At 45.7% G+C, this 23,777-nt stretch overlaps 1 protein-coding gene across 1 annotated transcript in view; it reads left to right on the top strand.

The window, feature by feature from the left end:
• The window catches only part of CROCC2 (ciliary rootlet coiled-coil, rootletin family member 2), a 324,826-nt gene that overhangs the window by 242,476 nt on the left and 58,573 nt on the right, over window positions 1–23,777 (top strand). The window contains exons 18-24 of the mRNA XM_075340867.1: window positions 1,892–2,085; window positions 2,169–2,296; window positions 14,168–14,337; window positions 14,473–14,652; window positions 18,305–18,439; window positions 18,672–18,815; window positions 20,751–20,989. Coding sequence (XP_075196982.1) covers window positions 1,892–2,085; window positions 2,169–2,296; window positions 14,168–14,337; window positions 14,473–14,652; window positions 18,305–18,439; window positions 18,672–18,815; window positions 20,751–20,989 — 1,190 coding nt within the window. The remainder of the gene's footprint in view (window positions 1–1,891; window positions 2,086–2,168; window positions 2,297–14,167; window positions 14,338–14,472; window positions 14,653–18,304; window positions 18,440–18,671; window positions 18,816–20,750; window positions 20,990–23,777) is intronic.

The raw sequence follows: 23,777 nt of genomic DNA, 5'->3' as shown, positions 1-23,777 counted from the left end.
GTCTCGCACGGCGCCCCTGCGCCGTTCAGATGCCCTCTTTGTCCTTGTCGCTGGCCAGCGTAAGGGTTCGCAGGCTTCCAAGTCAACCTTGGCTCGATGGATCAAGGAACCAATTCTTGAATCCTACCGTTCTTCTGGGCTTCCACTTCCTTCAGGGTTGAAAGCCCATTCTACCAGAGCCGTGGGTGCGTCCTGGGCACTGCGGCACCGGGCTACGGCTCAGCAGGTGTGTCAGGCAGCTACCTGGTCTAGTCTGCACACTTTCACGAAACACTATCAGGTGCATACCTATGCTTCGGCAGACGCCAGTCTAGGTAGGTGAGTCCTTCAGGCGGCGGTTGCCCACCTGTTAGAGGGGGTCATTTTCGGCTCTCTTTATCGAGGTATTCTTTTACCCACCCAGGGACTGCTTTTGGACGTCCCAATTGTCTGGGTCTCCCAATGGAGCGACAAAGAAGAAGGGAATTTTGTTTACTTACCGTAAATTCCTTTTCTTCTAGCTCCTATTGGGAGACCCAGCACCCGCCCCTGTTCCCTTCAGGCTGGTTGTTCTTTTGTGTACACATGTTGTTGCATGTTGAATTGTTCTTTTGGTTCATGGTTTTCAGTTCTCCGAACATCCTTCGGATTGAATTTACCTTAGACCAATTTATAAGTTTCCTCCTTCCTGCTTTTGCACCAAAACTGAGGAGCCCGTGATGCACGGGAGGGTGTATAGGCAGAGGGGAGGGGTTACACTTTTTAAAGTGTAATACTTTGTGTGGCCTCCGGAGGCAGAAGCTATACACCCAATTGTCTGGGTCTCCCAATAGGAGCTAGAAGAAAAGGAATTTACGGTAAGTAAACAAAATTCCCTTCTTTTGATATTTCTTTTGGATTAATGGCTTCGAAAGATGCTTCCAGAAGCTTCCAAAGACATGACATCATCATATGGGCTGTCCCATATTGCTTAAAGGCATTGTGCTCTTAGTGTTCGTAAACGTTTGACTTTGCAGAAAGTAATACAAATGCCTTAAAACCTTCTGCCTCTCTCTTTCTCTTTCTCTCTCATTAGTCTGGCATTTGGCAAATATAAATAATTTTGGTTTGTAATTGTCCTAAAATGGGAGAGGTGTATTCTGATTTCATGTCAGATAGTGAGAAAAACATCCATATGTGTGTTTTAAGATAGTGTATGTAAACTTCTGGTTTCAACTGTTCATGGTTAGTTTTTTTTGTTAGTAGATTTGAGGCACAAAATTGTGGCAATTATCAACATACCCTAAAGGAAAGAATTTCTGTATCCTCTTGAAAGATCGGTAAAAGAAAACTACCATTTTAATGTGGATTGAAACTTAGATTTTGTACTTCTACATTTCTTCACATCACAAATGGTAGAAGGGGTTGTCCAGATACCTAACAATTTTAGAAACAGCTAAGAATGCTACAGAAAATAGACAGAAAAGGAATCGTCACCTTCCCAATCCCCTGCCGCTCCCATGCCTAGTCTTCTCTGGTGTCCCACTGGATGCAGCAGGTAAATGTCGACAGTAAATCACCGGTCCAAGAAGAACATAGACTAGTGGGTGAGCAGAGAAGTGTCAGCACAATGCGGTGGCGTATCGAAAAGTGATGTGTTACCTTTTTTCTTAAAGTATAACATGCTTAGCTATTTTTACTATCAACTATCAACTTTTACTATAGTGGATGGTCAGCTTGTGGAGGTTTCAGAACTTCAGAACTAGGGCGCAATCATACTCCTGACCACCAAAAAATCATGATAAAATAAAGTGCTGGCGTGTGCCATTAGTTTTGAGCGGAGACTCATACTAGCACTCTCATCCCTAAGAGAAACGTGTAACTGTGCATACAGCTTTATGTATCTATTCCTATTTTCTTTCCTACCCATCAGGCCAGTACAGTAGTGCAAACACTTCAAGATCAGTTGCAAGAAAATCGGAGGGAGTTAGACATGCAGGCTTTAGCCTTGCAGCGTGCAGCGCAGCGCATTGAGGAGCTGACCAATCAAAACGCAGAGTTTGGCGTTCAGGTAGCAGCGCTGGAGGTTGAACGACAGGAACAAGAAGATGATGTTGCTCAGCTGCGGTAAGGCCATTCTGCTGCTCATTAGTGTCTAAGCTCTTTCACTATTTCTTTGTACCTTAAATCTTGCTCTCTTGGTCTCTTAGGGGACAGAAGGAATCTCTAGAGAGCACCCTGTACGATACACAGCGGAGGGCAGCCCAACTGGAAGATCGCAGAGAACAACTGGAAGGAGAGATGCACACACTAATGCTCGCTAAACAAAACCTTCAAGGTATAGATCAGCACCTGACCTGTCTAAATGTCCCCAGTAACGTTATATTTTATGACCACGGCTTGAACTATATTCTTATTTTCTTATGGTTTAAAAAGTAAGTAAACTTTCTGCATGATTTTTCATATTGAAGGGGTTGTGCGGTCTAAAACAACAAGTTTGCAGTCACTCTGTATGTCACTCTATGCGACTGTAGACTTGTGAATCCTCACATTGCACACACCGCACACTGTGAGGATTCTCTGGTGTCAGAGCATTGAAGAGCAGTCACATGACCACAAGTATATGATATGCAGTACCGGCAGACAAAGACAGAAAAGGGCTCGTGTACAAGAACAATATGTGGGCCCTTTGCAGACTCAGAGCTCATCATAATGCAGGATTCCACCTGCTTTGGAGATAGAAATGGTCTCCCTTACATCTTGGGCCCTTGTGCAGCCACACAGTTTGCCCAAATGATATGTCCGCCCCTGATATGCAGGCTCCCAGACAGAATCTGACTAGACTGATTCCGTCCTTGTGCAATAGTTTGCAATGAGCACAGCGAAAACAGTCTAGTCAAATCCAGGCTGGGAGTCTGGATATGGATATTGTATACTTGAGGCCACGTGATCGTCATTCCTAGCTGTGACAGCAGAGAATCCTCACAGTGCCCAGTTCATTCTGTGTGAAAATTCACAAGTCTGCAGTCACATAGAGTGACTGCAAAGTTGTCATTTTAGACCAAACAACCCCTTTAATTAGATATTATAAATGGTTGCAGATGGGTCCAGTATTCTGAAACTTCCACTAATTGCTCAATAGACACCTGAGAAGTGCGAAGCTCAGGAGACAGGAGATCTTGCACACACAGCCGGGTACGGATTATATAGAAGTTTAGGCTGCGAAGCCTATGCTTTCAGTTAAATCCATACTCTACCCTATGTGCAACCTGTACGCACTTCTCAGGGGCCTGTTGAGTGATCGATCCTAGTCTCAGGTCCCCAGACCCTCACCAATCTGCAGGTAAACTGCCTGATATATGTGACAAACAGGCACATAAGGTAAGAGACATGGGTAATATTCGAAGAACTTTACTACATTTCTAACTTCAGGTATTTACTAATATTACGCCTAAAACATATTGGGATAGGATCTTGGAGCTGGGAATACCCCTTTGGTCTTGGTTCCACTTGTGCATAGCTTCTAATGCTAGAGCATCGGAAGCGATATGCTAATGACCCTCTGCTGTGGGTGTGAGCCGAAAGTCATGCGACTGTGATCCGATCTTGCGATCGGATCACAGCTGCGGAGGATAGGGGGAGGAAGTACTTTCTCCCCATCTCCTCAGCTGCCTGTCTCTGGGTACATCACCCTACGGTCAGATCAGATGACCGGCGAGTGCAGTGCGATGTTTCACATGCAGCCATAGACTTGTATGGGTGCATGTGAGCTGAGACTCACTGACAAATGCAGCATGGCGACATGGCAAAAGAAATCAATCGCAGATGGACACTGCCCCATACTGGTGCGAGCGAAATCTGATATTTTATTTGATTGCACTTACCCCTGCAAAACACATGTGCAACCGAGGCGTTTAATGTATATATGAATCATAAAATCACTGTGGATGACTCTTACAATAGAGACTTATAGGCGCTGCAGTAATGCGGGCTTTACACGCTGCGACATCGCCCGAGCGATCTCGTTGGGGTCACGGAATTTGTGACGCACATCCGGTCGCTTTAGCGATGTCTTTGCGTGTGACACCTATGAGCGATTTTGAATCGTCGCAAAAACGTTCAAAATCGCTCATCGGGGACATGGGGGTCCATTCTCAAATATTGCTGCTGATCAGTGTACGAAGTAGTTCGTACCTCCTGCGGCAGCACACATCACTATGTGTGACAACGCAGGAACGAGGAACCTCACCTTACCTGCGGCCGCCGGCAATGAGGAAGGAAGGAGGTGGGTGGGATGTTACGTCCCGCTCATCTCCGCCCCTCCGCTTCTATTGGACGGCGGTTCAGTGACGCTGCTGTGACGTCGCTGTGACGCTGAACGAACCGCCCCCTTAGAAAGGAGGCGGTTCGCCGGTCACAGTGACGTCGGTAGACAGGTAAGTAATGTGACAGGTCCGCGCGATGTTGTGCGCCACGGGCAGCGATTTGCCCGTGTCGCACAACCGATGGGGGCGGGTATGCACGCTAGCGATATCGGTCACAATATCGCAGCGTGTAAAGCGGCCTTAACAGTGAATAACAGGCCATGCTTATCCACTGTCAGGCTGATACTCCGCTATACTCACTTGTCTTTATATATGCAGAATTCAGCAATGGCGTCCAGGAAGGGTCATACCAGGTTGACAGCCTGGCACAAGTTTATGACATATTTATCAGTATCCATTTACAGTAAAACATAGGAGGTTGTAAATTATACAATAGCTTAATATATTCTCATAAAATCAGCCAGCAAAATATTACTGTGTGCAGAATTAAAGTTTTTATATTCTGGACACAACATTAATATGAATTATGTTATAAGGCAGATAATCCCCTGAGTACTCGGTGTAACACGATGACATGATGCTGATAAGTCTGAAATAGCACAAATGTAATCTAGCGTATCTGGCGGTATGGGCTGACATAGGCTTAGCAGATTTTAGACAGTTATTTTAATGCATCATTTATGAGCTGCATAAAAGAAGCCGATAAGAGCTACCAAAGAAATGTCCAAACCACTCGTAAAGCTGGGCTAGCTTTTCCCCCAATAAATAAGTGTTGGTAAATCCTGTTTGCTTTAATAGGTGTCAATTTTGGTGCAGTTTTGCTTGTAAAATTGGAAATTTCTCTATGGAATGCATATAAGATCGCGCTCACACTTGAGTTAGTTTTGTATTTAGTTTCATTGAAGGAGTTATTATCACTAGAGGAAGACAAATCTTGCTATATACATCCCTTGTAGCATTGAATAATAGCAAAATGTATTATTACAGACTAGCTATTTATTTCAATAACTAACCATGTAATACGTAGATGGGCCAGGTCCACTAGAGTGAAAGGTGGACCATCCATGCCCTGTGATGTCTTTGTGTCCTAAGAATATGGAAAAGAAATGTCACCATGAGACAATTATTCTTAAGTTCTTTAAAGGGAATGTGTCATCAGAAAATGATCCATTGTTTAAATAAGTGTTTACATTGATTATTTATTTATTTATTTTAAATATTGCAATGTTTTTCTTTTCATATCACAGTTTTTATTAAAAATAAAAATTAGAAAACTTGCAATCTGGCCACTGGGACATTTTAAGACCTAATTTCCAATTGTTTCAGGAAATTCACATGTACATTAGCAGCAAAGTGCACCCCAACTTTAGGAATGGACTCTACTATTTTGGTATCACTGATTACTATTAGTTTGTGAAGCCTCATGATGAGTGGGGGATCCAATATCTAAGATTAGAAGCAATGAACAGACTCTGACCTTATCTTTTGTATTGAAGCGTCTAATGAGAGTGCACAAAGGTCATTGAAGTGGGTCAACTGTGACATTGCCTATTGTGGTTGGTGGATCCTGTGTTATTTAGGGTGATACTTGTCAATTTAATCCTGCCACTGCTGATAAAGAAACTGCTGTAAACTCTTTCTGAAGGGAAAGGAAGTCTGAATCAAAAATAATTACTTTTGCCTGTGTGGAAATTGTTAGATTGCATTTTTTTTTTTTTTTTAATAAAGATCGTGATATGAAAAAAAGAACATTGCCAAAAATGTTTTAACAATACGGGTAACACTAAAACTTGATCTACACAATAAGCATTTACTGATGACACTTTCCCTTTCATGGATAAAATTGCAAAGTGTTGATGAGGAGTTGTCCTGAACTCATGCTTTATCCTTTTTTCGTTGCATTGTCCCCAGTTTGTTGTTCCTTTCCTTGTGTCTTATTAGTGCAGCAGTGGGTCTAGTGAACCTCACCTGCCTCTCACTAGCCAGGGCATCTACAGGTTGCAAAGACAGTATAGGGACTGGCGAGGAGAGTAGGGACATCTGCAAGTGAGGATAGGAGGTGTCCCATCTCCCCCTCTCACTTGCTACAGGGTCCTCCGTTGTTATCATGTCCCCTTTCTCTGTTGTGTTTTTGTTGTGGGTTAGATGCCTGTAGGTCTGATTGCACATGCCATGCTTGTCACACTTGGCAAGCGTGACTTGAGTTCTGTATAACCCCACCTCACCACTGATTGGCAGCTTTCGGTGTACACTGTATATGGGCAACAACCTGTCAATCAGTGGTGGAGGTGGGATTATAGAGCTCCACATTTAAATAACTGCTCGATCTGCAGCAAAGAAAATACTGAATTATATCAAAAAGACAGCAAGTAGCCCAGTAAGTGACACATCGCTAGAATCAGGGTCTCTACATTATGCTGATCTCAGATGGGGAAGAAAAAACCTGACTCCGGAATGTCTGACTGAAGGCCTTATCATTCACCCAACACCCCGTACCCACCAGGGTTCTTATCTAAAATAAACACAAAACACTGCGTGACATTGGATATAAAGGCCACAGCAGCCCCATTTATTAATAACAAAACATAAGCCATATAACATTACACATCTTCATTGAAGAACACCCGAAAAAGGAGGGGGGGGGGTAACTGAAGGTTGACCAAACTGTTCCTTGCAACATCGGCCCACCTCCTGACCCTCAGCCACAACACACCGACTCGAGAGCCCTGGCCAGATGTTGCCCACACCATGTCACGCTGAGACTCAACCCAGCAAGGACCCGTTTCACCAAACAATTGCACCGCTAGAGGTAACCCGCTCCGGCACTGGGTTCCGTCCTCTCCTCTGTGCAAACCCCCACCTTCAGACACCCCCCTCCTTTCCACCACCGCGAGTGCGCATGACCCCTTGTGTGCGCGAGTCAACCCACAACACCAACGCCTTCTCGACCCCTTCCATAAGCCCTAAGGCCCAGATATCATTCCCCACCGAATTTAAATGGACCCCGTCCCGCCGCAACAAGTTGGCGGACGCCGATTCCAACTCCGGGTGCCGAACCGAGACACCCCCGACCCAAGAAACAAAACGCCCAATCTCACGATTAACTTTGCTACGCGCTCTGTTAACAGCCTCCACCGACCTGGCGCGCCGCCATACCCGCCGCGCTACAATATCAGACCACACGATCACTAGACCCGGGTGGGAGGACAGGAGCCGCAGGCAGTCACACTTTATGTCCTGGATCAGGTCCCTGGACGCCCGAAGACTCAAGTCTTTTCCACCCGCGTGTAGCACTACCACGTCCGGAGGTCTATCCAATTCTGCATGGTGGCGCCAGGTAGGCAAAACTTCACTCCACAGCATACCCCTGACGCCGAATCATCGCACTATCGCCTTTTCCCTGGGGACCCCCAACTGACGGCCGTTCGGTCTTACTCCCGCACGAAACGCACCCCAGTACACACACGAGTGACCGAGCACCCATACCAACAAAGGTAATCCTACGAGACAAAAAGTGACAACATGGGGGGGGGACATGGGGAAGAAAGGGGGTAATGAGGACCCAGCAAATACCGCGCCGACCCCCCACACAACATTACAACAAGGTTGGCCGCACATAGGATCTATACCTAGCCGATTCCCAGCGTCCAATCTTACGGACAGCCTGCGCGCCCAGGCCCCAATGAGCCGCCTGAGTCGCAGCCCCAATCCGAAAGGAATGCGACTCGAACTCAGCCTCGTTGAGACCGCAACACTGCAGGCACTTCCGAAAAATGCAGACAAACTGGTAACTGGACAAGGCTGACCCGTCTTTATGAGACAAAAGGGACCCAGGGCGGGTTCTCCTCACCTCTAAAAATGACAAAACCTGTTTGACGGGGCACTCCGCTAGGCCAGGTACACCCCACAGTTCCACCACACGACCTCTGCCTTGCTGATCCGTCTTTGACCGTCTCAAGCAACACCGTACCACATCCACACCACATGCCACATCCTCCAACAACAAACCTCCGTGACTCCTCACATTCCTACTCACCAGTTCACTGATTCTAAACGCACCAAAAAAGGCCAAAACGAAAGCGGTCCCGAACAAACGGCATTCATACTCTGAAAAGCACACACGGGGCAAAACTGACAACAAATTGCCCAGCAGCTCAAAAGACACTGGGCGCCTAAGGTCTCGGCACGCCCTTGCCCTACAGTAGCCCTTCAACGCCTGGCGCACCATGAAATCCTTAGTGACGTCCTTCCAACCCAGTAACCTAAAAAGGAAAGCCATGCCAGCCAGCCTGCCAGCAACCGCCGACCATGACAGACCTTCTTCCTTCGCTCTACCCATCATTAATAAAACTAAATAAACCCTATCATCTTCATGTACATCACCTCCAACCTCAGCAACCAAATCGAGCCAATGATCCCACGCCGCAGTATAGCTGCGCCACGTACTGGGTGCCACCGATTGTTTGATCAAATCCCAGGCCGTCTGCAAACCAGGTCCCACCACCAGACGGGCCACACGGTCTCCTGCTGCTCCGCGTCCGGCACCAGCATTCGAAAACGGTCCCACTGGAAGCGAGATAAAGCATCAGCCACAGAATTCAGAACACCCGGCACATGCACAGCACAAACCCACAAATTAAGCTCCAGACACTTCAACACCAAATGCCGCAAGAGATCCACCACCGGAGGGGAATCAGCTGTCAACTTGTTAACACACTGAACGACCCCCAGGTTATCACACATAAAACGCACCTTTCTGTCTCTCAGATCCTGCCCCCAAACCTCTATGGCCACGACAATGGGAAAAAGTTCCAACAGGGCCAAATTCCTGGTCAAACCGGAAACCCGCCAAGATTCGGGCCACCTGCCGACACACCATCTCCCCCCAAAATATGCCCCGAAGCCATTGGACCCCGCCGCATCCGTATAAAGGACCAACTCATCATTGGACACCACCTCACGAAGCCACAATGACCGTCCATTATACAATTGTAAAAAACGGGACCACACTCGCAAGTCCGCCTTGTGTTCCACCTTTAAACGTACAAAATGCAAAGGGTGCGACACACCGGCGGTGGCTTGAGCCAAAAGACGGGAAAAAACTCTTCCCATCGGCAAAATCCGACAAGCAAAATTCAACTTGCCTAAGAGGGACTGCAATTCCCGTAAACGAATATTCTTGGCTTCCAGGGCCCTATGTACACAACACCTCAAATCCGTCAGCTTGTCCTCCGGCAAGCGGCACTCCATGGCAATGGTATCTAACTCAATTCCAAGAAATTTCAAAACCGTAACCGGACCCTCCGTCTTCTCAGGTGCCAATGGAACACCAAAACGGCGAGCAACCTGCTCCACTGTCCGAAGCAAAAGGGAACACTGCGGAGATCCAGCAGGCCCCATACACAAAAAGTCGTCCAAATAGTGCAACACTGAATCCAGGCCCGCCTCCTCCTTAATCACCCATTCCAAAAAACAACTAAACTTTTCAAAATAGGAACTTGAAAATTGAAATTGAGCAGCCCATAGGCAAACAACAATCCACATAAAACTTGTCCTCCCACCAACACCCCAACAGGTGAAAACTGTCCGGGTGCACCGGTAACAGACGGAAGGCGGCCTCCACATCCGTTTTTGCCAAAAGCGAACCACGACCCAGCTTCCTCAGCCATTCCACCGCCTTATCAAAACGAACATATGATACCGAAACCAGTTCCGGATCAATACCGTCATTCACCGACCTGCCAGTAGGATATGACAAATGGTGAATCAGCCGAAACTTGTTAGGTTCCTTTTTTGGGACCAACCCCAACGGGGACACCACCAAGTCGGGCAATGGAGGGGCATCAAAAGGCCCCGCCATCCGTCCTAATTCCACCTCCTTCTGTAACTTATCTGCAACAATCTCACCATGTAGGCGAGTCGACTAAATTTTTTAAACTAATCTCTCCCGTCTTAACAACTGACGGTATCTTGAAGCCAAAACTAAAACCTTCACTCAACAATTCCGCCGTCACCCGATCCGGGTATCTACTTAGAAACGGCGCCATCCGATCTACCCTCACTGGGGTCCTCCGTTTTTTTTTCAGTAAATAATTTTATTGGGTTTAATGAAAAGTGAACAAAGCATTGCTTATAACACATATAAGATGTAGTCAAACAAAGTGAAAGTTGATCCAAACATGTGGATCAAGCATGTAGCACTGTATTGTAAGAGTACTTTTATCAGGATAAGAATGGTCAAATAAGAAAACATAACAGATAATACAGTTAAAACAAGACAATTCAGGTTATACCGTATCATGGTATATCAACTCAAAGCAGTATTACGGAAACTATTTTAACTATAAAGATTGAGTGAAGATTAGAAAGAGAGAAGAAGGAAGAGAAAGATAGGTATAGGAAAGAGAGGAGGGTATGAGAGGAGGAGGGGGGGAGACATGGATAGATAGGTAGGAGTAGGTTGAGTGTCCAGAGAGTTCCGGCGTCAGGTACACGAATCCTCTTAGAGATTGCAGATATCAACTAAAGGAACCCAAGGAAGGAAAGACCCGTGTAAAGCCCCTTATCTGAGCCAAGACGTAAATCTCGGAGTCTCCCGGAAAAGGAGCCAGGAAGACCACGTGCCAGCATGTTTATCCCATTTGTCCCCATCATCTGCCATCAGGGACTCCATAGGCTCCAATCTATTTATCTCCTCCAAAAATTCCCTTACAGAGGGGGTTGAAGTTGTCTTCCAATGTCTTGGAATAATCATACGAGCAGCAATGAGAAAAAAAGCGTAGGACACCTCTTTTGGTCACAGAGATAGATCCAGGGATTAGGGACAGTAAAGCTATTTGAGGAGTAGGAATTGGGTCCTCCCTTTTTGACGAAGACTCTGCGGCCTTCCCTTTTCCCTTCCTAAAGCATTTGAGATAACTGTGGGCGCCGCCACAGCCCGAACATTCGTGCTTAAAACTGCAGGAGGACCCAAAACGGCAGTCCTTCTCATTGAACTGCCAGCAAACACCCTTTTTGGGCCCCGGCGAGGCCCCAAATGATCCCCCGCCGGAGCCCCCTGGAAAGGACTGCGATGCCGACTTTGGAGCAGCCATCAGCCGCATCCAGAGACTGATTTCCTTGTGGTCCCACCGTAAACTAGGTCTGACCGCTTTCCTCTGGCGAAACTGCTCGTCATATCGCAGTCAAGCGGTCCCCCCATAAGTCCTGTATGCTTTGCATATCGAATCCAGATGACAAAAAAGTGCCGAGCAGTTGTCCGGGGCTTTCTCCCCCACAACACTGGCCAGTATCACAAACGCCTGTAACCAGTTCTGAAAAGTGCGAGGAATAAGGCGATAACGCCGCCGCTCTTCCTCGTCCTTTTTGCTCTCATCCGGTTTAACCCGATCGAGGTTAAACTTCTCCAGAGGGAGCAACGAGAATATCTCAACATATTCATCCTTCCATATTTTCTCCCTGACCTCTTGCTTTAAATGAGCCCCCAACGGCCCATCAAAGCAAACATACACCTCCCCTCTCGCCTTGTCATCTAAACGCACTACATCTACCGCAGCAGCGGCTGGGGCAGCGGGAGCCACCACCACCGGCTCACTAACAACATTTCCGCTGGTCGCCGCACTGGTCGCGGTGGCCCCGGCCTCCTGAACCGGCGCGCCAGCCGCTCCCTGCCACACCATGCTAGGGCCCCCCGCGGGGACAAATAACCCCCTAACCAAACGCAGCAACTCGGATGCCACACTGCCGTCACCCGGCACCAGATTCACACCCGACCCCCCACCAGGGCCACCGGGCACAACACTTATACCACCAGCACCGCCATTCAAACCCTGCACGCCACTCATACCACCAGACTCACCACCAACTGCCAAACCAGTCATGGTAGATATAGGGAAAACCATGGTCTTACCAGGCTGACTCCGAGAGGTCCCGAAACAGCCGTCACGTGTCCTCCGCGACGCACTCTGGCCGGTCCGTTGTCGCCAGTGATGTCATCCTCTGCGACGTCGTTCCCCACGATGTTGTCGTCCTCACTGGACCCTGGACCAGGGAGCCCGCCGTCCGGCAGGCTCGACCTGTAGCCCGGTCCGCCCCGAGAAACCTCTGCATGCGGTGCGGTGTTGTGCTGCGCTCCGTCAACCGATCCTCCCCCGATAATCCTGCCGGAGGCCTGCCCGACGACAGCCCCGCGTGCTCCGTGCTCAGTGCTGTGCTGCAGGGTCCCCTGCCGATGAGTCGCGGTCATGTGACAGGGCCGCAGCCCCACGTGTCCGCGGCGCCGCCCCACGTGACCGCGCCGCCGCCCCACGTGACCGCACCGGGAAAGTGGAGCAGGACGGGCCAAGGGAGCAGGACGGGACTGCAGGGAGCGCCGGGTCCGGTGAGCGCGCCGCGTCACATGATCGCGCCGGACCACGTAAGCACGCCGGGCCTGGTGACCGCGCCGGGTCAGGTGACTGTGCCGGGTCACGCGGCCGAGGCGCGCGCGTCACCAAAGCGCGCCAAGATCCGGAAACAGGAGGGGGGCCGGCCACGTCCCTCACCGCCCCGCTGCCTTGCTGCCTGCGGCCCGACTTCCGGCCCAGGCCCCGCGATGTCCCGACCTCCAGATCCACCGCCGCCGCCGTCGTGGGTCCTCCGCTGGGGCTCCGTCTCCGCTGCCGGATTCTCGGGGTCATCTCTGGGCTGAGGCGCTCCGGAGGCCGCGATCTTCTCTGCCGCTTCGGAGGCAGGGGGGTCCCATCTTCCACGCCGTCTCCGTCGTTGGACCACCGCTGCAGCTGCTCCGTCATCCATCGCTGGCCACGCTGCTCCGCCATCTTCTGCATACGTTCTAAGAAGCTCTCCATCTTCAGGATCCAACGATTCCAGTCACCGTCCAAGTAAGAATGCCCTCCCACCCTTTGACCTGACCTATATACGACCCCCAACAGCACCACCCCCTGACCAATCAAACTGACCCCTAGTCCTAACTGCCCCTTAGTTCCACCCCCAGATTTCCCGCTGAAACTACTTTCTACATTAACCCCTTACTGACCCTATGGCCTGGCATCCCTCCTAGTCATGCTGCCCTCCCTTGAGCCCCTTTGGGGCAGCAGTCCGGGCTATTCCTTTGTGACAGATTACCTTGAACTTCTATTGTAAAGTATTGAGCATCTTCCTAGCAGTAAACATCTGAAAAATGTATGTTACCTGTTTTAAGCACTTGGCAAATTATTTTACCATGCAAATTAATAGGTCCATTCTTTTAATTGTGTTTGTTTTTTTTAAGTACTCAATAAAAATGGAACAAAAAGACACAGTGTGAACATGCCCAAAGGGTGAGACCAGACAGTGGAGCTGGCTGTACATGGCTGGAAAAAATAGTATTAAATAGAGATGAGCAAATCGATTTGAAGGACGCTGGTCCATTGGTACATCAGTATTCTGTGGCCGCCAGACAGGACCAGCTCCTACCTACTGACATCCCCAGCGCATCTTCTAATTTGTAGGCCTGGTGCAGCGTTACACATCCGCGACACCACAATGATGACATTGCACCAGACCTAGAAATTAGAAGAGACATTTCAGCAGGACGGAGGCACTTTGTCCAGTGGCCACAGAATAATACGTAGCTGCTGAAACAGTGTCCTACGAATCGATTCACTCATTGTTAGTATTAAATTATTGGTAGTGATCTGTTGTGATCTCTCTGCTTGTAGACCTGGTAATTACCCACATGTCCCAAACCACCTGAAGTGAAACCTGACTAGTATGGAGGTAGATTGCTGTTATAGGGGCTAGCACCCATCATCCAAATACAGACCCCACTACTGTGATTTGTGTTTATTTTTTTATGTATCATATTAATGAATGGTTGAAATATATTAATTCTTCTATGTTAGCTGAGGCTCAACACCAAGCCCTGGATGCTGAAGAAGCCATGGCTGAGCTGCGACAGCAAAAAGTCAAGGTGGAGCTGCAACTAGCAAAAACGGAGCAAACCGCACAGATGTCTCTCAGTAACCAGGTCCAGCAGCACCAAGATACTGTAGAGCGACTCAAGCGGGAAAAGGTGTGTACATTAATAAGCTGTGCATAGGCAGCAAATACTCCCTTATTGATTGTCCCAAGCAATCCTCTCTACAATGCTACTACATGTCTAATTAATGCTACTACATGTCTAATTACCTTCACTGCCACCTTTTAGGAGTCACTAGTGCTGGCCATGATGGAGGAGAAGCAGGAGGCAGTCCAACGTATGGAGAAGGAGAAAGAGGAGCTGTTGTCCGAGTGTGAGAACATCAAGCAGAAGCTGAGTATGGAGATTGTTCGCCTGCAGGAAGAGAGGGAGGAAAGTTTACTGCGAGTGGAAAACGAGAAACAAAAGGCAAGAAGATATAGCCACACAGATAATAATGCTGCCTAATGCTGTTTTGTCAGGGGTTCCTTATTGTAATAGGTTTTATTTTTGAGTTTTTACTCATCTACTTCCAAAATATATACCTTTTTTTACTGTTCCATCATTATAGCCATACCAGGGTGTGTTTATTACAGGGTAATTTGTAGATTTTGAATGACACCATTCATTTTGTTATGTAACTTAATGAAAAATGGGGAAAAAATACCAATTAAGGTGTAATGGTGAAAAAAATGCAAAATGCATTGTTTTTTGGAGGGTTGGTTTTTACATCTTTTATTGTGAAGTAAAAATGACTTAATTTGATTTTCCAGGTCAGTAAGATTACAGAGATAATAAACTTATATGTTTTATATTATTATTATTATTATTATTTATTATTATAGCGCCATTTATTCCATGGCGCTTTACAAGTGAAAGAGGGTATACGTACAACAATCATTAACAGTACATAACAGTCTACAGGGAATGGGTGATGGTACAATAGGTGAGGACAGAGCTGGTTGCGCAGTGGTCTACTGGACTGAGGGCTATTGTAGGTTGTAGGCTTGTTGGAAGAGGTGGGTCTTGAGGTTCCTCTTGAAGCTTTCCACGGTAGGGGAGAGTCTGATGTGCTGAGGTAGAGCGTTCCAGAGTATATATATTATATTGACTAAAAGAAATTCAGAACTTTGTAAAAAAAAAAAAAAATAAAAAATAATAATTTGTTTGCAATGCATCAATTGCAACATTTAAATGCCACTGTCAGATATTGACAGCATCATTTAAATGGTTAAACAGAAGCTAATTCTAGTCACTGCTGATAGAGACAGCTTTTGGATGTGATAGCCGTCAGTCTCTCTGTATGGGTATGGTTCCACTAGTGTATAGCTTCCGATGTGAGAGCATCGGAAGTGATATGCTAACCCTCTGCTGCGAGCGTCAGCCGATGGTCATGCAACTGTGATCCGATCTTGCGATCACATCACAGCTGCGGAGAAGAGGGAGGGAGCACTTTCTCCCCATCTCTTCCCCGGCCTGTTTCTGCGTACATTGCACTGCAGACGGATTACATCCGAGTGCAGTGCAATGTTTCACTCGCTTCCATAGACTTGCATGGGGATGCGTGAGCTGAGATTTCATTCTGCATGCAGATATGGCATGAGAAATCAATCGCAGATGGACACTGCCCCATAGTTTTGCACCGGTGTGAGTGCAATCCGATGTTTTATCGGATTGCACTCGTCCATGAAAATCGCAAGTGGAACCGAATCCTATGGACCAGACTTAGCTTCTGAACCCAATCCCAATATAGAACGTTCCAGGATATTCTATGTTAAAGGTTAATAGTATGGTCCAGGTGCACTAACAATGACAAAATCCACCTTTTTTCCCCATTCTACTTTCACATGGAGGCACAGTAAGGGTAATGTCACACAAGCGTATGAATCGGACGAGTGCAATGCGAGAATATCTCGCATTGCATTTGGACCAATGTTAGTCAATGAGTCAGAGCAGTTGGTCAGCTTTTTTGTCATCCAGATTCTGGATGAGAGAAAAGTCTCAACATGCTGTGATTCGCTGCCAAAATCATCCGAGACTCGCCAATACAATTCAATGGGTGCGAGACAAAAAACTGTAGGCACAAGGGCGGCGCACGGACCATCCTAGTGACGTCCATTTTTATGGATACATTACTATCATGTAGCAGAAAACACTGTAAATGGTCCTGTAAATGGCTAATCGCTGCTGAGAAAAAAACAGATTGTACTTGGACCACACATGGATAACAAGTGAGAAAAAAATCGTCCTACTCTCCTGGATGAGAATGGGACCGTTTTTTCATACGTTCCTGTGAGTCCAGCCTTAGTGACAGACTTCTACAATCCCTTTAATATTAGAAAAATGCTGATAACTATGTAAAGGACTCTGCAGTCTGAGGATCTGCACACAAGTGATTGCACAAAGATTTAAAGGAGTATTCTCATCTTCAAGGTCCTATCCAAATATGTAATCGGTTTAATATCAATAGTAGCAAATACCTCCAATTAGAAATGTAGTATAGTTCTTCTGATTAGCTACGTCACTTACCTCATGTTCAGGGCATTGCAGGACCTTAGGTAACCATGGTTACGACCATGAGCAACTAACTAGTTAACTAACTGTGACTATATACATGGTCGTAACCATGGATACCTAAGGTCCTGCAATGCTCTGAACATGAAGTAAGCAAAATAGTGAATCAGGAGAACTATACTACATTTCTAATTGGAGGTATTTGCTAATATTATTATTATTACTACACCTACTACATATTGGTATAGGAACTTGAACATGGTAATAACCCTTTAATGAAGTGTAAACTTGGACCTTGTTCTGATCAGCTATATGTCTGTTTGAAGCAAAACAAAAATGACAGCAGCTCCAGGACCCACACATAACGGACCCCAACGGCACCTGATGGACCACATTGATTATAATGGGGTTGTTTGGGTGTTCATCACAGTAGCCAAAGCTGAAGCTAGACATTCCTTCACCTGAAGTGTATCATTCTATATCTAAATACCTCGAAACACAAACAGAAAGATACAGTAGCACTCTGTGAGCGCCAAGACATATGCAATCATAGAATATGAGGTTTAAATTACATTCATGCTATTTAGAATATACTTAGAAAAATTAAGGTTCTGTGTGCAAAAAATAGCCCAATTCTTGTGTGTTCATGAACCGTGGCAAGGTGATCTTTCTTTGGTGGGACCCTATCCTAGTGTCATGCCTCTCCTGGACTACAAGTCTACAAATATATTGGCAGATAGGATCTGGCACTTATAAAAACTACCCTGTGGCTGATTGGCGGAGCGCTGCTGTATCCTTCTGTTTGTGTTTCATGTAGTTATAGCAGTCAGCACCTGTTCATACTTGCTGTGTTGTATTTCGAGATGCTATTTTTTGTTTTTTATTTGCTCTCTAAATACCTCGGTCCAGGGAAAGAGGCTTGCTGGTTCCTCCATGCTCTTGAAACCTAACTGCAGGGATGGTCATTTTACGAAAATCCTTTGTCCACCATTTTTGGGAAAGTTCAGGAAAGGGGAGGAAAAGGAAAAGGGGTCAGCTCACCAGCAGGAGAAGACGTCTGTTGCAGCGGAAACTGGGTGTCAGCAGGAGCACACAAGGAATAGGACTTCTTAAAAACTCATCCTTTATTTTTCAAAAATTTGATAAACGTGTAACATCAAGACATGACATCCAAAAAATAATCCATGGTAGATAGTTTATGTACAATGAATAAGGACTCGCGTCCGAAATGCGTTTCATGGATTATTTTTTGGATTTGATGTCTTGATGTTACACATTTTTTATGAAATTTTTGAAAAAATAAAGGATGAGTTTTTAAGAAGTTGCCGATTGCTAGATATTCCTATTCCTCTTGAGTTCAGGAAAGGGGCTCCATATTGGGCCTCAAAGCCAATATGAACATGGCCTTATCTATCCCTTTTTTTTTGGCCACTACACTTGTCTAAAGAGCAGTAATTGTACAATACTCATGATAAATAAGAGTATGTGAAGGATTCGCTTGCTTGTATGTGTCTATTTTTAAGAAATGAACTCTTTTGGTAATGACTCATTATTTTTTTTTGTTCAGGCTCTCCTCCAAAAGGAAACCGAGAAGAGTACAGTGAGTGAGCGGCTGATGCAGACCCAGAGGGAGCTTTCTGACACCAAACTGGAGGCCGAGAGGTTTAGACGGGAAGCTCAGATTAGGACAGACCAGGACAAGGTCCGTTTATACAGCACACACAGTACACTATTACAAAATGTGTTCCAAAAAGATTATGAGCTCTCATATAATGGAGATGATGTATAGGTGATTACAGCATAGCTGTCTGATGCATTATACGCTGGAAATATATTGCCACAGTCTTGGCATATATTAGTCGGGATATTATAGTACAGGGTGAATAATAGGATAATGCTTCAGAACTGAATCTCTGTCTCTGTAAATCGAGCAGGCAATGCTGGACGGAGTCTCCTCTGAACTGAAAGCTTTGCAGGCTGAGTTTGAAGATGCTGTGTCAGCTCACGCTAAGGAGAACAAGAGTCTATGTGAGCGTGTCAAACAACTGAGTCAAGACAGAGAAAACCTGACCAAAGAGGTAAGCTTTGCAGTTAATGAATCCGGTATTTATATCCATTACCGCTGTGCAAAATGATATCTACTGTAGTTATCGGATTTAATAACCCTTACCTCATCTATTAATGATGTGAGGGACAAAGAGAACTGCACACATTTTAGACCTATTCTAAAGATGGTTTTACATGTCTGACATTACGATCCAATTACAAACTAGCCACCGATCTCCTGACCTGAACTTAAAGGTAACGAACCAGCAGGATTTTCATATATAAAGTAAAACCAGTAATATACTGTTGCTAGGATGCTGAATGTAAGCATACCTTTTTTTCTGAAATTGGATGTTTTATTTCAGAAATATGTGCAAGTAAAGTTCCAACAATGCTCTGCTATTTGATTGACATGTGCAACAGCAAGAGAATATGTGGGTCTGATTGTGCTATCTACTCCCGCCCCATTCTCCCTGGCCTTCCTCGCCCTTTCGCCGTCATAGACATTAATTCCAGCGCAGGCAGACACAGATATGGGAATAAATAGCAAGACTGGACCCATATCTTCCCTTCCTGTTGCACCTGTCAATCAAATAGCCGTGCATCGCAGGAACTTTACTTGCACATATTTCTGAAATAAAACATCCAAACTCTGATCAAAAGCTAGGCTTACCGTTCAGCATCCTAGAGCCAGTATAGCACTGGCTTTACTTTATATATGAAAATCCTGCTGGTTGATTCCCTTTAAGTCTCATATATGCCAATCGGGCTGTTGAGATTGGGTCACAAGACCTGCGGACGGTTTGCTCTGTGAATATTAGATGTATGAAGTCAGCCTTGCTCTTTCTTTTGAATCCAAGTAAACAGTTAGATGAGGCCTATAGCAAGACAGAAGCACATAACTAGTTAGCTGGACAGTTAAATTTCCTTTTAAGTTAATCCATTCAGAACCACATAAAAATATTAATATACAATAAATAATTTGCTATAAAGCAGTCAGATAAACAGGGACACATAGCATCCAGCAAAACAATAGTGAACAGCAACCACATGTCAATTAGTGAAGGTTATTTTATGCATCCCTGGTTGTCTTGGGCAATGAAGGGATAAATGTCTGTATCCGTGGAGGTCTAAGACAGTGAAAGAGTCAATGGCAGTGTACCACAATTCCACAATATTGTAGTGAACAACGGGGAGTCTTGGCTTTTAAAGAGGACTTGTCATCATGCCAAAAGTGTTCAACTTTGTCCCTATTTTATCCCTGCTGCTCACCTGAGTATTCTGCTTTGTTTTTGTTTTGTTTTGTTTTTTTTTGGAGGGGAGGAGTGAGGGATTAACCACTTTATAATTCTAGATTTTCTTTAGTGCGCCCAATATTAATCTGTCTGGTCTTTACCAAAGGAATCATTACTCACAGTATTCTCTGGGGATGTGTCTTTTGGCAGCTCTGCATTATTACATTGTAATTAAAGGGAATCTGTCAGCAGGTTTTGCTATCTCATTTGAGAGCAGCGTGATGTAGGCAAAGAGATCCTGAATCCAACTATAAATCACTTAGATTACTGGGTATAGCTATTCTGACATAATCAGAATTTTTAGATTTAGCAATGTAGCAGAGCTGAGAGAGCTGTCCCGCTCATAACAGGTTCTCTGTACATTGACAGTAAGGTGTCAATCAGAGAAGGGGGCTTGTCAGTCTGCCGTGTGCGTGACATTGTAGTCCAGCAAGATTAAGGATCCTGCTGCTTAAACAATCATAGCAAATAAGCAACAGATCAGGCGTTGACAAGACAGGCATCCCTGAATTCTATGTTTTAACCCTTGCAGCATGCTGTCTTCAGCTTATATTTGTATGTGTTTTTACCTTTAATCCTTGGTGTTTATACACATTTTGGTACCTTGGACATCATGGCTGGACACACAACAAAGAGAAGCTAATTTCTAATAAGTACTGCTGTCCCCCGCAGGTGGAAGAGCTGAGAACCCAGCTCCGGTTAGCAGAGGATGCCAGAGATGGGTTACGCAGAGACATGATTGAAGTTCAGCGTCTGCTGCGGGAGACAGAGGAGACATGTGAATTACAGAGGAAAGAAGCTTTAGAGTTGCGTCGAGATCTTGGTGATCTGACCCGTGAAAGAGAAACTCTGCAGAGATCTAACACTGAACTGAGAGCATCAATCAAGAAAACCGAGACAGAGAGGAGCAGGTAGGTTTACAACAGTAGAGTTGGAACTTAACGTGAATGTCTACCCTCAAACACTATTTTGTTTGCTTTCAATAATCCAAAGTTTGGCCCTTTAGTTTCCTACTTTTGCCCATTTCTGCTAAAATGAGCGGAGCTGAAGCGGGGGAATAGTGACCCCATCTCGTCAAATTCATCACATGCGGTGGCGTTCCTTACACCACTGACTGGAGTAAGATTTATGGCATGTGGCCATGTCCCTGCACAGCCTGATGCCGTCCAATCAGTGCTGACAGTATCAGAATATGCAGAGATACACTTCTTTAACAAGGAGAATGATCGCTAATTAGCAATTTGTTTTCATACATTTTTTGTAAGAGGAATAGTTGAATGCAAGGCACTAAGAAAAAATGCTCAAGAATTGTTTTTCTTGAAAAATACAAGTACTTGTTAAAGCTGAAATGTGAGGAGAGCTGACCGGAAGAGGTGAGCGAGTACCTAACTGTTCGTACTCGCTATTCTCAGAACGAGTACTGTCTAATACTCGCGTATTCATTCCGAATAGCGTGTGCAATGCAAGTCACTGGGGAATACCCGCAGAGTAACGAGTAACCCAAATGTCGTACTATTTACTACTCACACTAATAGTACGGCATTCTGGTTACTCGTTATTTTGCGAGTTTTTCCCCATTGACTTGCATTGCACATGCTATTCGGAATGAATACGGGAGTATTAGACAGTACTCGTTATGGGTATAGCGAATGCGAATAGTTAGGTACTTGCTCAACTCTACTGACCGGTCTAGATTTTATTGCTACACCCTTGTTATGGCGCCCTCTGTTGTTCCTTTGATTTCTTACCGCTAACATGTCCAGAGCAGGGGAGGAAGCTGTATTTAGTGTGCTACTGATACTGGCTGCCTGAACAATAGCAGGAATCACACACCACCCGTGTACACAAGGACCTTGGTGGTTGGATCTACTGACTATGTATGTGTGTACATACTATGTACTTGTGTACGTTCATATTGCCACTGGTACTGAGCACATTTGGTAGATGTTCTGAAAGTGTGTAAAAGCAATATCTAGACACAGAAATATATTTTTTAATAATTACAGATACATTTTTATGACCTGAAATATTAATTTAATATTTAAATTTTAAACTTTAATTGTTTTTTATAATTTTGTCCAACCTGGAAAGTGATGAAACTTTGCAAAGTACTTTATTTACGGCTTTGTCTTCATTCCTCTTAAGAAAAAGCATGCAGATGGCTTCCAAGCCACTGCTTTTTCACAGTCTGGTTGCCTGCCTTTAGCTGTATTGATATCAGAACGTACTCATGTGGAGTACAGATGATGTCAGTGAAAGGGTCAGCACGGGTCTCCTCCTTATCAGAGCAATCTCAGCCGCTTATCCCCAGAGTTAGGGCCCCCTCACACATCCGTGCAAAAAACTATCATTTTGAATGGTCCATGGTGTAGGTACGGTTATGTGTCTGTGTGTTCCTGGTGCTGTTTGTGTACTATCCGTGTGACATCCGAATAGGACATGGACAGTATGAACTTGTATACTTACCTATCTCCGGCGCTGCTGTTGCTTCCGGGTCCGCAGTCAGTGCAGTGAATATTCATGAGCATAATGAGTGAGACTCAGAAGCAACAGCAGCATTGGAAGCAGGTAAGTTTAAAAATTCTCTTTTATTATTCCATCCATCTGCTCTGTTTGTGTATATATTTGTGTTTCTTCAGATATTTTGCCTGATGAAGGGACCTGAGATGTCTCGAAAGCTTGCTTTGTAACATCATTTTATTTTATTTTAGTTAGCCATTAAAAAGTATCACAGCTAAAAAATTTTAATTTTGTTTCTCTCACTGAGAGCAATCAATCACGGATCACATCAAAACACGGACATGTGCGCAAACCCATTGAATTAAATAGGTCATTGTGTGTCCTTGTCTCCGGTACATGTTGAGGCTAGCGCCACACATCCGTGCCTCCGGCACGTGTTTGTCATTTTTTACACGTACCGGCGGCACGGAGACACGTTAACCAATGCTACCCTATTGTAGCAGGCACACACACGTAAAACCACACGGAACGTGTGTCCGTGTGCGTTTGTACGTGTGTGTTTTTCAAAGCGCTGACATGTCAGTGATTTCTCCGGCAGCACGGGTATCACACGGCCCGCACCCGTACCACACGGGTGTAGTGTGGATGCGGTCCCGTGTGACACGCGCCAGAGAAAACACACGTGTCAGTGAAAAAAAAACAAAACATTAACTCACCTTCTCCAGCCCTCCTGTCTCTGCCGCTGCTGCCTCTTGCTGCCGACCGCCGCTCATTATTCTCATAGAATATTCACTTCACTGCCTGGCAGCAGCAGCAGCGGGGAGACAGGAGGGCTGCAGACCAAGGATCAGCACCACGGACAGCAGCGCGGACATCAGGAAGGACCAGGTGAGTATAATAATTACCGGTTCTACGTGTGCTATCGCGGATAGCACACGTAGAACACACGTGTCACGCACGTACCAGAGACACGTACTTACCTACACGCAGGGGAAATACGTGTCTCTCAGCACGTGCGTGAATTTCACGTGAGTGTGGCAGAGGCCTGAAGCAGACACCACATGTACCCGAAACACGGACGTGTGAAGGAGGCCTTAGTGACATGCAGGTGCTGACCCTTTCATTGCCATCATCTGTTCGCTAAATGGGTACCATCTGATATCAGTCCAGCTTAAGGTAGCCAAAAAGACAGGAGGCAAGCGGGGGTTTGGAAGACACATTAATGCATTTTTTACAGCA

This window comes from Anomaloglossus baeobatrachus, chromosome 3 (assembly GCF_048569485.1).
Source record: "Anomaloglossus baeobatrachus isolate aAnoBae1 chromosome 3, aAnoBae1.hap1, whole genome shotgun sequence".
In the NCBI taxonomy this organism is placed as follows: Eukaryota; Metazoa; Chordata; class Amphibia; order Anura; family Aromobatidae; genus Anomaloglossus; species Anomaloglossus baeobatrachus.
This window is presented reverse-complemented; position numbering and strand designations above follow the sequence as displayed.